This window comes from Sparus aurata, chromosome 6, assembly GCF_900880675.1.
Source record: "Sparus aurata chromosome 6, fSpaAur1.1, whole genome shotgun sequence".
NCBI classification, from domain to species: Eukaryota; Metazoa; Chordata; class Actinopteri; order Spariformes; family Sparidae; genus Sparus; species Sparus aurata.
This window is the reverse complement of record NC_044192.1, coordinates 22,774,312-22,789,224: the sequence shown is the minus strand read 5'-3', so window position 1 is coordinate 22,789,224 and position 14,913 is coordinate 22,774,312. Positions and strand designations below refer to the sequence as shown.

The following is a 14,913-nucleotide window of genomic DNA, read 5'->3' as shown; positions in this document are numbered from 1 at the left end:
ATGTCATTGCCGCCGTTAATGCCAACAAATATTCTCCTCTTTCTGCCTGGCTGTTATATTTCATACAATACTTGCCCCAATGACAGCTCCCTTGTTTGCCCCTCAGATATATGTACTGGACAGACTGGGAGGAGGACCCCAAGGAGAGCAAGCGAGGCAAAATTGAGCGTGCTTGGATGGACGGCTCCAACAGAAATGTGTTCCTGACCAGCAAGACGGTGCTGTGGCCCAACGGTCTGAGTCTGGACATCCCACAGGGCATCCTCTACTGGGTGGACGCCTACTACGACCGCATCGAGATGGTCTATCTCAACAGCTCCGAGCGCAAGGTCAGCAGCAGTCGTCAGGATTATCTCACTGCAGCCTAGAGGAAGAGCAGTTTGCAGGAATATAGGCAGGGGATTATTCTGACAGGGGCTGTGAGTGAGCTAATAAGGAATGAGTCTTAGAGCGATGGAAGACTGTGGGTGGTCCATCACATGTAGCGGTGCATCATCTGTGGGCTTGAGCCCCTCTGGTACTGCTCGCTCCTTGTGGCTAAATTGATGATATTTAGTTTTCGCTGGCCTGTGTGTCGGTCATACTTTGGTTTGATGGTGTTGTTTTTAGCTTAGAATAATACTGTTTAGCTAAAAGTGTTATCCAGAATATGGAATGTTATGGTCGATATAAAATGAATGACATTTAGATATTTTCTCATATATTCTGAATACCACTGTAAAGGGTAATCGAAGGCCATATAGATTTATGTTTTGAACTCATTACATCAAAATAGCTCCAACTGAGTGTAGCTCTGGTAGGTACGAACCAAGGGTTTTTAGATTTGAAGCATCATTAACTGCTTTGTTAAGGGGACCTATTGTACTTTTCCCTTTTTTTAGTAGTTTATGCTTAATTATGTTCTTGTGTATGTAAAAAATCTTGAAACTTAAAAAGGTCAAAGCTCCTTTCTTCCACAGGAAACACGTGCTCCTGAACATCACACTACAACACAGGGTCAGACATAAGCATAGTTTCTGCAGTTATTTAGCACAGCTGTACTGTTTCTGTTAGCTGTGCTGGGTCAGGCGTGTGTGAGCTGACCAATCAGAGGAGACTAGGCACTCAAGATGTGGGCCTTAAATAGACAGGAGCTCAAACAGAGCCTTTCAGACAGAGGGGGAATACAGTGCTGCTGCACTGGACAGAATGGGAAAATGTTTTTTTTGAGCATCAAAGCATGTAAACATATTCTAGTAGTAACCTTGAATAAAATAATGAACCTGGAAAGTAGCATAATATGTCTCCTTTCATAAGGACGTTTCATCATATTTCATTTTATCCTCCCTATGAATTTATAAGAACGTGTTTTGAGCGGTAATTCTGGACACAGAGTGCTGCAGTCTGTCTTTTTTACCATCTTGTTGCTTTTCTCACATCACCAGACGGTGTACGAAGGTCAGGAACTGAACCACGCCTTTGGTCTGTGCCACTATAAACACTTCTTGTTCTGGAACGAGTATCGTAGTGGCAGCATTTACAAGTTGGACACCACCACTGGCACTGCCACTCTGCTGCGCAATGAGAGGCCGCCAATCTTTGAAATCCGCATGTATGACGCTCAGCAGCAGCAAGGTGCTTTGGAAACACATCACAAACAGAGTTTTCTTCTAACCATCCATCCATGTTAATCCATAAATTACCCTTTACCCCTTACATGAACCCTTACAGGCTCCAATGCGTGTCGTGTTAACAATGGCGGCTGTAGCAGTCTGTGTCTGGCCATACCAGGAGGCAGGCAGTGTGCCTGTGCAGAAGACCAGATATTAGAGCCAGCTGACAACACCAGCTGTAAAGGTGAGTTCAAACACAACTGCTTTGTGTGCCTGAGCGTGAGACTGTGGGGTTTTTCTCACTGCACTTAACAAGACATTGTTTTATATTCAGTATGTTGGACAAGATGAGTCAAGCTGTGTGATTGTGTGTTGAAGAAAATATTTGAACAAATGGAGACATAGGGGGGGGGGCCACAGTAACAGAGGCTCCTGCATTATACACCATTGTCCAATACAAACTCAGCAATAAAAGCTGCCTTTTCAAAGCCTACATTCAACATTTAAGCTGCTCCTGTCGTTAACCCACGCTGGTGAAAAGAATCCAACGGCAGAAACTCAAGAAAATCAGTCTTTGTTATTGAACAGATTAGCGGCATCTTTGTCTGTTGTTCAAGTGTTGCTGTTATTTTGTCCACCACATCTATATCTCGATTAGTCAGCTCAGCTTCAGTCTCGTATGAGTGCGGTGACTGATGGTTTTCTACTTCTCCTTTAATTGCTCTTTTCCACGAGTCTCGTCAGTTGTCCTTCCATTGCAAAATCCGGTAATTCAAAACTGTATTTTGCTTTTTTTTTCTCCCTTTCATACCTCGCTGACCTCTTTTTTTTTCCCCCATTCCTTTTATACCTCTATTTCATTTTTCCTTCCACAGCCAACCCGTCTTACGAACCCCCTCCTCAGTGCCAGTCTGGGGAGTTTGCTTGCAAGAACAACAGATGCATCCAGGAGCGGTGGAAGTGTGACGGAGACAACGACTGTCTGGACAACAGCGACGAGGCTCCTGAGCTGTGCCGTGAGTTACTGCACACACACACACACACACACACACACACACACACACACACACACAAAGCTATCCCTCCTGCTGGCTGAGTCAGATGACGTCCAGCAGTCTGAATTTGACAGTCTGGTGACGCCAGAATGAAATGAGAGAGCAGAGTCTGAATCTGGTGAGCATGTGTTTATACGTGCTAATTTTGTGTATATGCGAGTACAGGATATGTGAGCGCTTGATATGTGAGTGTGTGTTTGTGCAAGGAGGAGTGTAGCAATGTCTCCGGATCTGGGAAAGCTCTCCGTCTGCTTGTCTGTCCGTCTGTGGTCGCAGCACAGACATGTTCCCTTCCCAGACAAAATAAAAGCCCGTCCAAAAAGAAAACACTAAAATAAGGCCGCAAAATAAGCTGAAATATTTGCTCTCTCTGCCACTCATTTGCACCTCGCTCTCTCAGCCTTACCCTTCAATTTGTCCTTCTCTCGTCTCCAGACCAGCACACTTGCCCCACTGACAGATTCAAGTGCAAGAACAACCGCTGCATCCCTCTGCGTTGGCTGTGCGACGGCGACAACGACTGTGGGAACGATGAGGACGAATCCAACACCACCTGCTCAGGTACACAAACAAACACACCGAAATTCGCAGGTGTTATTTTTTTTTTGGTGTGAGCCTCACACTGCGTTATCTTTCAGCCCGTACCTGCCCGCCTAATCAGTACTCATGTGCCAGCGGGCGCTGCATCCCTATTTCATGGACATGTGACCTGGACGATGACTGCGGTGATCGGTCGGATGAGCCCGCCTCCTGTGGTTGGTCAACTTATTCTCTCAATATAACTGTAGGGCTATTTATAGCAGTGATCACAGGTTGTTTTGACCTTTTGGTGTTTGCTTTTGGTCTCCTCTTAACTGTAGCTCTGTCCACAGCGTACCCCACATGTTTCCCCCTCACCCAGTTTACCTGCAACAACGGACGCTGCATCAACATAAACTGGCGCTGCGATAATGGTAAATAGAGTAGATATCTGTGTGCCTCTACATTGCCACCCCCTGTCTTTCCTGTGCATGTTTTGCCACCTCCCTCACATTGGCACACACTCTCCTTTTTGTCACTTTGTACGTCCTGTCTTTTGTTGCTCTGTGTTGTGGTTTTTTTGTTGTTGTCCCGTGTTGTGCCGTTCGCCCACTCTGCTGTCTTCCATTGGTTCTGTCTTTCAGAAAAGGATTGTGGGGACGGCTCTGATGAGTTGAATTGTCCAAACCTGACCGGTTAGTGCATAGATCGACATGCACCACAAACCGCCATGACGCTAGCTTAGTTCTAGGACCGGCCAGGCTGGCTCAGGAACAGTTACAGCTGCTTTTTATGCTAATTGAAAGTGGCCACAAGCTGAGGCCAATACTGCTGCCATCCATTGACTGTAGTGAGGTTTGAAGCTGATTTAGATTTGATATATCGTCAATGCATTATTTAGTCATCCAAATAGATAAGAAACTAAAAGTGTAGTTGTTGTGTTAGCAATCAAATGGATGAAACTTTTCATTTTAATTCGGCACAGGTGTAATAAGAATGCCAGCTTGAGTAACTACAGAATAAAGTCTCTTTCCCTGATGACTTTGAAATTAACTGCTATGAAAAGCACTAAAGGTTATACAGTAGGTTGCTCTTTTATGTTGGTATGAGTATAAATGTGCTTATGATGCTCTGCTGCCAAGCTCAATGTATCAGCGCTCGGTACATTCCCTCATGGTGCATGGTCTGATCTATGCAGTTTCTGTCATTATTTATTCTCTCCTCTCATATTCCATTTCATTTTGTATTCCATGGTTTCCACTGCAACTGTTTTAATTGTGAAAAAAAATGAAAAGCAATAGATTTTTGCACATTTATTATATATATTAATTCCCTTTGAGGCAGCGGGCGCCTCATAATACCAGAGAGTGGGTGTTGTTTGACTGTGTTTGTTTTTCAGATAACGACTGCGGGGACAACAGCGACGAGGCAGGCTGTAGTCACTCCTGCTCTAGTGCTCAGTTCAAGTGTAACAGCGGCCGCTGCATCCCAGATTACTGGACCTGCGACGGTGATAACGACTGCGGGGACTACAGCGACGAGACCCACGCAAACTGCACCAATCAGGGTCAGTGTCTTAACCTGATGATCAGGTGGGGTTTGTCCTACACCTGCGATCTTCACTGCAGCAGATTACTGTATGAAAGAAAAGGGATTTCTAAGAAATGTGTATTAATTAGATCATCATGCCTGCAGCTATGCTTTCCAATTTGCCAAACATATTTAGTCCATGTCTGAAAGAAGCTCGAGACATGTCATCTACAAAATCATGTCTTAGTACTATTACAATCCAAAAAGGTTTTTGATGCTGTGCAACATACAAATCTTTTTTGCCATATACTCAACTGAAAATTGTACAAGGACATTTTTTTTTATTATTATTTGTAACATTCACATTCACAGAGTATACAATACAGTGTGCAGTGAAATGTCCTTGAGGCCCTCCAGAGATCATCTTATAACTGGTAATGCAAAAAGAAAAGGAAAAGTGCCCGATCACACAAAATGCCAATTTCTACATAATGTTGCCTTAAAAACACAACATTTATTATGTTTACAACTATACTATTCATACTATATACATAACATATACACTACAAATACTTGAGCTATGTGAATAGCACCTATTTGGAACATTGCACAAGTAAACAGGTTAATTGGTAACAGGTGATGGTATCATGATTGGGTATGAAAGGAGGCATCCTCAAAAGGCTCAGTTGTTAATAAGCAAGGATAGGGTTGGGTTCACCACTTTGTGAAAAACAGACAGTAATTGTGTGATGGATGTACTATACTACATAGGCTCGGGAACACAACGTAGAATTGTGTTTCAGTAAACAAATTATGCTTGCAAATCAATGCATGACAGCATCGCAACCTTTTCGAAATCGGGGTTGTAAGTCGTTCTGCAGTCGCTGTCAAAGAGTTCTGGACAGGCTGGTTTAACCTTGATGTTGAATTCCCATCCTTGTTCATACAGCACGCCTGCATAAGGATGCTATACAGTATAATTCAGAAAACTGAAATAACTCGAATGTCCATAAAATCGGGGTATGGCTCATCTTGGTTATTTTACGATTCACCTTGATGTGCAAAATCAGAAAAGAAAAGCAAGGAGCTGACAAAAATGGGTGCCATGCAAAAAATATGAGTTGCTGCAGCTGACGGGACTGACTGCAGATGATACCAGCTTCTAACGCACCCACTAATAATATATGATTATAGATTTCTCAGGAGCTCGACGGACCTGCACCAGAAAATGCCCACAGAAGCTGCACATGATGCATTAAGTTCTCTGCATCTTTTTCTGGAAAAGAAATGGCCCCTTTACTCAGCAAGTAGAACCTTTACTAAGGAGTCACTATTTTCACAAGCTGATGTTAAAAGCAACTACTCACAAACAAATAGCTACTGGTACTTTTCCTTACAGTATTTATGGAACACAGCTGTGACAGATTGTTGTTATTATCATGGGTGGATGCTTCCATCTCTGTCATTTATTCTCCAAAGTGCACTAGGCACTAAAATCATATCTAGTATCTATATTTCAGTGAGTAGATGGAATAAGTCCCTGGTCCCTATTAGTCACACTGGCATCAGTCTAATGCCTACCTCCACTGAAGCCTCATAATAACTCTCACTCGCCTTTTAGTGAGCAATATGATGTGTTTTCTCTTTTAAATAACAGCAAGACGTGATGTAGATGTACCTACATTATGTAGTCATCTATTGGTTATTATGTTTCTGTTCAGAGCGACCTTGGAACAGTATCAGAAAAAATGAGTCATTAGCTGCTGGTTTGACCATCTTTAAATGCACATGTGAATCTGTTCTGCCTTTCCTGTTGCTAAGACTTGTTGCCATCCACATTTCTGACGGACAGCCTGTTAGCTTTTGTTTTCGCACTCCTTTGATGTTGCGCGTTGCCTCAGCTCAAGGCTGTGTGTCCTGATTTGATTCAGAGAAGGCGATGTCATTTCTCGTGATGTCGCTCTAATCCACAGCCACACGGCCCCCCGGAGGTTGTCACACAGATGAGTTTCAGTGCCGAATGGACGGCCTGTGCATCCCCTTGCGTTGGCGCTGCGACGGCGACACGGACTGCATGGACCTGAGCGACGAGAAGAACTGCGAGGGCGTCACACACATGTGCGACCCGGCTGTCAAGTTTGGCTGCAGGGACTCTGGTGAGGAGAAATTAAGAAGCATGTGGAGCACACAAAGTCTGTATAAAGGTGCAATATGTGAGAATTGGCCAGCTGTTGAAGTCATGCTCGAAAGCAAATAGGGGTCAACATATCACCAGAGTAACAGCTAACTGCTGCTAACTGTAGCTGCAGTGAGCGATTTAGCAGCTGGTTAGCAATTAAACAAAACATTATTACGTATTGCACCTTTAAGCCCTAAATAAATAAAAAATGGATAAAAGTAACCTTTGCCGTCTGTCTGTAGCACGCTGTATCAGCAAAGCCTGGGTGTGCGACGGAGACAGCGACTGCGAGGACAACTCGGACGAGGACAACTGCGAAGCACTGGTGTGTAAGCTCTCTCACCATATGTGTGCCAACGAATCCACCATCTGCCTGCCTGCGGAGAAACTTTGCGATGGCACTGACGACTGCCCAGATGGCTCCGACGAGAAACTTTGCGGTAAGAGACAACTGCACCCAGGCACAGGGAAGGCCATAGCAGCAAGCAAATCCCTGCATCTTAAATCAAGGCTCCAGTGTTTTAAATAACAGGGCTGTGCAGCTATTTTCTTCCAGTCCTCCTCTGATTTTCTCTCTCTCTCTCTCTTCTCTTTTTTTTTTTTTACAGACCTGTGTTCACTGGACAATGGGGACTGCAGCCATAACTGCACAGTGGCCCCCGGAGAGGGGGTGATCTGTTCCTGTCCACTGGGCATGGAGCTGGGGCCAGACAACAAGACCTGTCAAATCCAGAGCTTCTGTGCCAAACACCTTAAGTGCAGTCAACGCTGTGAACAGGACAAGTTCAGTGTGAAATGTTCGTGTTACGAGGGCTGGGAGCTGGAGCCTGACATGGAGAACTGCAAGAGCACGGGTAAGGGACTGGAAAGTGGAAGATAGTGGGAGTGGAGCGGGAAGGGAAAGTCAAGAGGCATCAGTGAAGAATTTAAATATTTGATTGATGCTGGCTGTACAGTAAGGGAGGAAGCTAGAGAAGTGACTGGGCTCTGGGCTTTGTCAGGGTTCAGCACTACAGAATCAAAAAGTGTGGTGTGGGTTTGGGATCAGGCGGAGGAGAGGCCGCCCAGGCAGGAAGCTGTGTGGTTGGAGGAGACGCGCTGTGCCAAAATGTGATACTCTTTTGGACAATAGACAGAGCACTGGAGACAGAGGAGAGGAAGAGCTTAAATGCTGCTCATACAAGTATACAACCGGGGGAAAAGGTTCACTGAGAAAACATAAAAAGAAACTGAGCGTCGGTCTCTAACTTCCATTATTATTTTATGGAAAGAAAGAATCTGAAATATTAAATGATAAAGTGAGGAGCGGATATGCTTTTTGTTAAAGTCACGGAGAGGGCAACAGAAACTGCACAGTCACATTAAATCAGCTTTGGATTTCATTATCCACATAAAGAATATAGTTCTCCGCCTGCAGCGACTCGCCAATGAGGAAACATGAATTTATGCTTGTGGTCTTAGTGAGTAGCCTCCAGCACCCCGTCATTCATCCTGCTGCCTGTCTGGATGCCTGCTGGCCACAGATAACTCCTGTCTTATTTACACTACGTTTTAATTACCAAGGATTAGAGCCACTTTCAACACATCCCCCCTTTTATTGGACAAGTCAAACACCGCAGTGGAACATGGATGCAATGTTTTCGGAGCTGCTCTGCAGTATTTTGAGTGAAAATCAACAGCGACCGAGCAAAGTGTTTTTAACCATTTACAATCTGGTTGGTTCCTCTTTTTAAAGATGGTCACTCTTCTCTTCCTCTCCATGTCCACAGATCCTTTCAAACCCTTCATCATTTTCTCAAACCGCCACGAGATCCGCCGCATCGATCTGAATAAGGGTGAGTTCAGCGTGTTGGTGCCAGGCCTGAGGAACACCATCGCTCTGGACTTCCATCTCAGCCAGAGCGCCCTCTATTGGACTGATGTGGTGGAGGACAAGATCTATCGTGGGAAGCTGTCTGAGAATGGAGGTGAGCCATTTAGAGCTTAAAGGTCTAGTATGTAGTTTTTGGGTTGAAATAGTAATCAGAAGAGAAGAATCTGTAAACAAACTCTCAGTTTCATACTGTTTTACTTTGTTTATATGTGGCGGACCCTGCCACCTATTTAGCTTTAAACAGTGTTCTGGGGACCTTCCTTTCCTCTGAGAACAGTTTGTTTATTTAGTTATGGTAACTTGAGTTTGTATGTATTTTTAATATTTTAAATATTACCTGTTTGAATTTATTTTCCAAATCTAAGTAGTGCACCTGTAGAAGGCCTTTTTTTGCTGTTTTTATCTTACATAGGATTAGATTATTTACTGATGCCTTAATAGATAGATAGATATTTCTTCCGGGGCTTTAGCCACATCACTTTTTCATCATCAGCTGATGGAGATTTCATTTACTTCTGACCACAACATGAGAGTTTGACTAAATTTCTGATTAAGACACAAAGTCAGCAGAGAAAATTCTAGTATAGAACTTTTTTCCATTAAAAATTAAGCTGGATAAAGTGCCAAGAGCAAGTGACTGTATTATGTTTTATTGGATTAGAGGGACCTTTATGAGTCATAAAATTAAAATCTCCAAATATGATATCTCACACTTCAGAAATAAATTAAACTTCTGTTGCAGTAAACAATTTGCACTTATTAGAATTTCACTGAATTTCACTTATATATTGTGTAAACATATATATATATATATATATATATATATATATATATATATATATATATATATATATATATATATAATGAGAAAATATGTCACATTTGCATGTGTGTATTTGCTTGTGCACATAGAGGTTGTGTGCCACGTTTACCAATAGGTTACCGTGAGTGTTTTCATTGCTCCAGACAGGATAATGACTCATCTCAAACAATTAGACATGTCCCTGTGATTAGAGACCCACTGGAAAATGAAAGAGGCTGTAAAATGACAATTTAGCCCTGCAAGACACCACATGTTTAGCTTTTTTAAAGGCCCACTCTGTAATTATAGCATCACACCCCCTGCTGATCTCCTACTATATTTACTTATGTTTTCATTGATCCTACTGTCGTGTGTTTTTCTGCTGAACATAGCATCAAACCTTCTGAGTAAAGGAATTACAGTTTGTGATGCTAATGTTAGCTGTGAATCCAAATAGCTTGATTACATTTACATAATTTGTAAATGCTGAAGCAAAGCGGATCAGTGCTTCGGGTTGCAGTACGATCTGAAGTGTTGCCATCAGCACATTTCAGCTTTCGAAGGCTTTATCCATACTGTGTGAATTAATTACGAAACCACCAGAGGGATGCTTATTTTATTGAGCAGTTAGATGAAATATTATTAAGTCAGATTTCTCAAGCAGTAATGAACAAAGATAGATGTTACTGAAGCAGTTTTACCCATTGCCCTGTTTATTCTTTCTTTTCCGCTGTGTTAGAAAGTTAGATCGATAGATTTTACAAAAGTTAATGACAGTTGAAATGGGAAGGGTAAATGACGCCAAACAAGCTACTAACTACTTTTTTGGTTCTTTTTATCTCTCCTTGTAGCTTTAACCAGCTTCGACGTGGTAATCCAGTATGGGCTGGCTACCCCCGAGGGCTTGGCAGTGGACTGGATTGCAGGAAACATTTACTGGGTGGAAAGCAACCTGGATCAGATAGAGGTGGCCAAGCTGGACGGCACCATGAGGACCACGCTGCTGGCTGGGGAGGTGGAGCACCCTCGAGCTATTGCCCTGGATCCCCGGGACGGGTAACTTCCACACTGCTTACTGCACATTTACAACAAAGGATAAATGTATTGGTAATTGTAGGGCTTTTATATTAATGACGTTATAATACAAACTAAGAAACATTTATTTTAGAACTGAATAAACAAGCTGTTCTCAGAGGAAAATAAGGTCTGCAGAACAGTGTTTGAAGCTAGAAAGGTGGCAGGGTCCGCCAAATATAAACCACGTAAAACAGTTCAGTATGAAATTGTGTTGCCCTTTAAAGTCAGTTTGTTTATTCCCTTTCAGTCATAAGAAGAAAGAGAGTTTGTTTATTTAGTTAGTTTAGGCATGAAAAGTTCAATTCAATTTCAATGAAGATCATCCCAAAAACTGTGCTCCCTCGATGTTTTAATGACTTCATGTCCATGTTGCAGGATCCTCTTCTGGACAGACTGGGATGCCAGCTTGCCCAGGATCGAAGCTGCATCTATGAGCGGAGAAGGCAGGAAGACCATCCATAAGGAGACTGGCAATGGAGGCTGGCCAAATGGACTCACTGTGGATTATCTCGAGCGCCGCATCCTCTGGATCGATGCCAGGTCAAAATAAAAGGGCACAAAAACACCTTTAGTTGATGCACATACAGGTTTTATCTGAGGTATTCATCGAAGTTATTGTGCTACGCAGGTCTGACGCAATCTATTCAGCCAAGTATGATGGTTCTGGGCTGATCGAGGTTCTGAGGGGACACGAGTATCTATCACATCCCTTCGCCGTCACTATGTACGGCGGGGAGGTTTACTGGACTGACTGGAGGACCAACACACTGGCCAAGGCCAACAAGTGGACTGGAAGCAATGTCACCGTGGTGCAGCGAACCAACACGCAGCCCTTTGACCTGCAGGTGTACCATCCATCCAGACAGCCGCAGGGTGAGAAACACACACACACACAGCCTGTCAGACTGCAGTTTTAGAATTTAAACTCAGAAAAGCTTGACAACATTGGTTTATAGCTAATATATTCATTGTGAGAGTGACTTCTCTTGTGAACCCATTCTCTTCCCCACTAGCTCCCAACCCCTGTGCGGCTAAAGACGGCCAGGAGCCCTGCTCTCATCTGTGTCTCATCAACTACAATCAGACATTTTCGTGTGCCTGCCCTCACCTCATGAAGCTGGGCCCCGACAAACGCACTTGTTATGGTAAGCATGAACTTGCATACGTATGTAGAGGCATTTACTGTGGTAGACACACCTCTTTGATTCCCCTTTCGAGCCAGTGGACAATTTTCCCCTCTGCTTGTCCTGGAAACATTGTCGTTGAATGCCGCGGTGTAATCCCTGTCCTTGCAGAGTCGTTTATTTCTATTTGTGTGTGAGCGAGAGAGAAAGAGAGAGAGAGGGGATTAAACAATCTCGACTTTTTTCACTTTGAGGTGCTGTTGCTGTGACAGCTTTGGAGCGCATTGAAGTGTCTGTCCGTGAAAAGTGAGAGCAGGCCTGTTTATTCAGCGTGCAAGTTTAGTATTCAGGGCAGCACTTTCTATTATCTTCAGGGGTAATGGAATGGAGAGCCCCACTCTGTCTGATGCAGGCATCAGCCTCAACCCTCCACATCCACCACCTACTCCAGCCTGGCCGACACTGTCATTACTCTCCCCCTCTCTCTTTCCTTTTCCCTCTCTTCCTGTCCATCATTGAAGCTGCACACAGTTAAATGATGACAGGACTGTTGAGACTGATGCAGTTGTAACCTATCTACACTGATTGAATTCCCTCCCGCTGTCACGGCTGTTGCTATTGAGTTATCCAGCCAGACACAATCATTAGAGTCGAAGATGCAATTGGATTAACTGTTTGTTCAAGTGGCAGGATTAATGCACAGATACACCCAGCCATGCTGCGGCCACCTAACCCCACAACCGTGACATTAGTGTGCACTCGTGCATTTGACTGTTGACTAGAAACTGCATTTTACTCCTGATTACTCTCATTGAATGCCGAAGCTTTGGAGAATTAGTGAAGGATGCATGTCAACATGTTCCCTACCCTGCAGAGTCTCGTCAGTTCCTGCTGTACGCTCGCCAGATCGAGATCAGGGGAGTGGACATTGACAACCCCTACTACAACTACATCATCTCTTTCACTGTGCCTGACATCGACAATGTAACCGTGGTGGACTACGACGCTCTGGAGCACCGGATCTACTGGTCAGATGTCCGAACCCAGACCATCAAGAGAGCTTTCATCAATGGCACTGGAGTTGAGACTGTGGTGTCTGCTGGTAGGAGGAGGCAACTCACCATATACTGCACTTATGGCTTATTGTTTTCAGTTTGTACCAATAGTCTTGTACCAAGGAGATGATTTTTCTTCAGGCATAGCAGTTTCAACAGCTTTCAGTTTTGATATTATATCGGTATGCTTTCAAAAGTTGGGCTTCCCTGCACCAAGAAGACACTGTTCATCGCAGTTTGCTGATAACAATGTCCTCTTTAGGTGAAGTCACTAGTGAAGATGCTCCTGATAACAGAAAGTTAATACAAAAACAAGAAGACATGCATCTCTCTAATTTATGAAGGAGACAATGATGGAAAAGGCGTGTGTGATATTCTTGGTTGTTAGCGCATTCATGTGCTGTCGGAACAAACAGAAAAATGACTTCCTCACTGGGAAAATTCATGTGAACGTGGCCTCAGGTCAGAACAACTTGGAAACTATAAAAATATAATGCAAGACTTTGACGTCATGAACACAAAACAATGTTGAACAAAAGTTCATGTTTGAATAATGATTAGAGACTTTTTATTAATGCACTTTGCACGTCTGGTCCAAAATAACTTTGTATTAAAAAGTAAGTAATAACTCCCAACACTGATCAGTTTGTTTAACCCAAAACACAAATTCTTTGTAGCCTCAACGTTGTTTCTACTTAGGACTTAAAAACTAATGAGCAAATAAAAGTCATAAGAAGGAGCATGTGACTACATTGAACATGACTGAGAGGCTTGATTGAGGGCGCTGTGTGTTTATCTTTCTTCAGATTTGCCCAACGCTCACGGCCTGGCAGTGGACTGGGTGTCCAGAAACCTGTTCTGGACCAGTTATGATGCCAATAAGAAACAGATTAATGTTGCCAGACTTGACGGCTCCTTCAAGAATGCTGTCATCCAGGGCCTGGACAAACCACACTGTCTGGTGCTGCATCCAATTCTGGGGTTGGTCGCCTACACACACAGTCACACTCACACACACACACGCGCGTGCGCGCGCGCACATACTCACACACATACACATCAAGCTCTCAAAATGATGCTTTCAGAAATTGCTCTGACACCCTCCTGGTTTCACCTTTAACCTACAACAGATACAACAGATACACACAGAAGTGCGTGCGCATACACACACACACACACACACACACACACACACACACACACACACACATACACACACACACAGTCAGGCAGCATCTGGCCCTCATGCTCCCCTCTGTTTGCAGTCAGTGATGACAGGCAGAGTAGTTTGGTATAGATGGTCGCTGACCTCTCACTGTTTCTTCTCTCAGGAGGTTGTTCTATTTTTCTCCCCTCACGTCATCTCTCTCCTACTGTCGCTCTCTTCCTTCTTCTTTCCCCATTTTTATTTTGAAAGATAGCTTCTTGCTCAGATAGACTATCTGTGAATTATTCACAAAAATGTATTTACAGAGTCTCTTTTCTGACGTTTCTGTTCCAGTGTTAATCTTATATCCTGTCCCCCCCGCCTTATTTAGCCAATGTCCATTTTTCCCTCCCATCTTCCTCCTTAAAACCTCAGCCTCCCTCTACTCCCCCAAACAGAACTTGGCCTCAGCTTGTCCTCGCACCAGCAGGGCAGAGACAGATCACCTGTATTTATATATGTAGTTTTTGTCCTGCACTTTTGAGCATTCAGGCAGATGAAGAAAGGATATTTTCTTGAGAAATGTCTCTGGCTCCTTGTGTTTTTTTGTGTACTCTTTCCTCCCTTTCAAAGACTTAGCCTACTTAAAGCAGAGGAATGTTTCCGATCCGAGCATTGTTGGCACGGGGGAAAATGAGAAGCAGATGCTGGATCCATATGCTGGGGCCGATTCCTCCTTCTGGCACACAAACACTACCCAGAATGCGTCCAGGAGTGGGCGGGGGCAATGAGAGTCAGGGAGGGACAAAGTCCAGCTAGCGTTGGAGTGTATGTGTGTGCAAAAACGTGAGAACGTGGGCGTTTAAATGCGCCAGAAACTTTATTTTAAGGCATGTTAACAAACAAATGAAGGGTGTGGTGGATGTGGTGAGATTTAACAGGAAGTGGGTGATGGGGGCA

At 43.8% G+C, this 14,913-nt stretch overlaps 1 protein-coding gene and 1 long non-coding RNA gene across 5 annotated transcripts in view; one reads left to right on the top strand and one right to left on the bottom strand.

The window, feature by feature from the left end:
- LOC115583861 (low-density lipoprotein receptor-related protein 1-like) overlaps nt 1-14,913 on the top strand; it is a 98,991-nt gene that overhangs the window by 53,402 nt on the left and 30,676 nt on the right. For 2 of the 4 annotated variants that reach the window (XM_030421067.1, XM_030421069.1), the window contains exons 13-30: nt 107-329; nt 1,425-1,614; nt 1,711-1,836; nt 2,468-2,608; nt 3,083-3,208; nt 3,286-3,402; nt 3,520-3,600; nt 4,566-4,733; nt 6,670-6,852; nt 7,118-7,315; nt 7,484-7,729; nt 8,645-8,842; nt 10,402-10,606; nt 11,003-11,167; nt 11,256-11,500; nt 11,641-11,772; nt 12,626-12,853; nt 13,613-13,787. In XM_030421067.1, coding sequence (XP_030276927.1) covers nt 107-329; nt 1,425-1,614; nt 1,711-1,836; nt 2,468-2,608; nt 3,083-3,208; nt 3,286-3,402; nt 3,520-3,600; nt 4,566-4,733; nt 6,670-6,852; nt 7,118-7,315; nt 7,484-7,729; nt 8,645-8,842; nt 10,402-10,606; nt 11,003-11,167; nt 11,256-11,500; nt 11,641-11,772; nt 12,626-12,853; nt 13,613-13,787 — 3,147 coding nt within the window. Of the gene's footprint in view, nt 1-106; nt 330-1,424; nt 1,615-1,710; nt 1,837-2,467; nt 2,609-3,082; nt 3,209-3,285; nt 3,403-3,507; nt 3,601-4,565; nt 4,734-6,669; nt 6,853-7,117; nt 7,316-7,483; nt 7,730-8,644; nt 8,843-10,401; nt 10,607-11,002; nt 11,168-11,255; nt 11,501-11,640; nt 11,773-12,625; nt 12,854-13,612; nt 13,788-14,913 lie in introns of all 4 variants that reach the window. The other 2 variants (XM_030421066.1, XM_030421068.1) reach the window with 1 other exon arrangement.
- On the bottom strand, nt 5,023-7,220 carry LOC115583867 (uncharacterized). Its single transcript, XR_003984439.1, has 2 exons — nt 7,099-7,220; nt 5,023-6,849 (listed from the first exon to the last, which is right to left on the bottom strand). It is a non-coding gene; the product is annotated as an uncharacterized LOC115583867 (long non-coding RNA).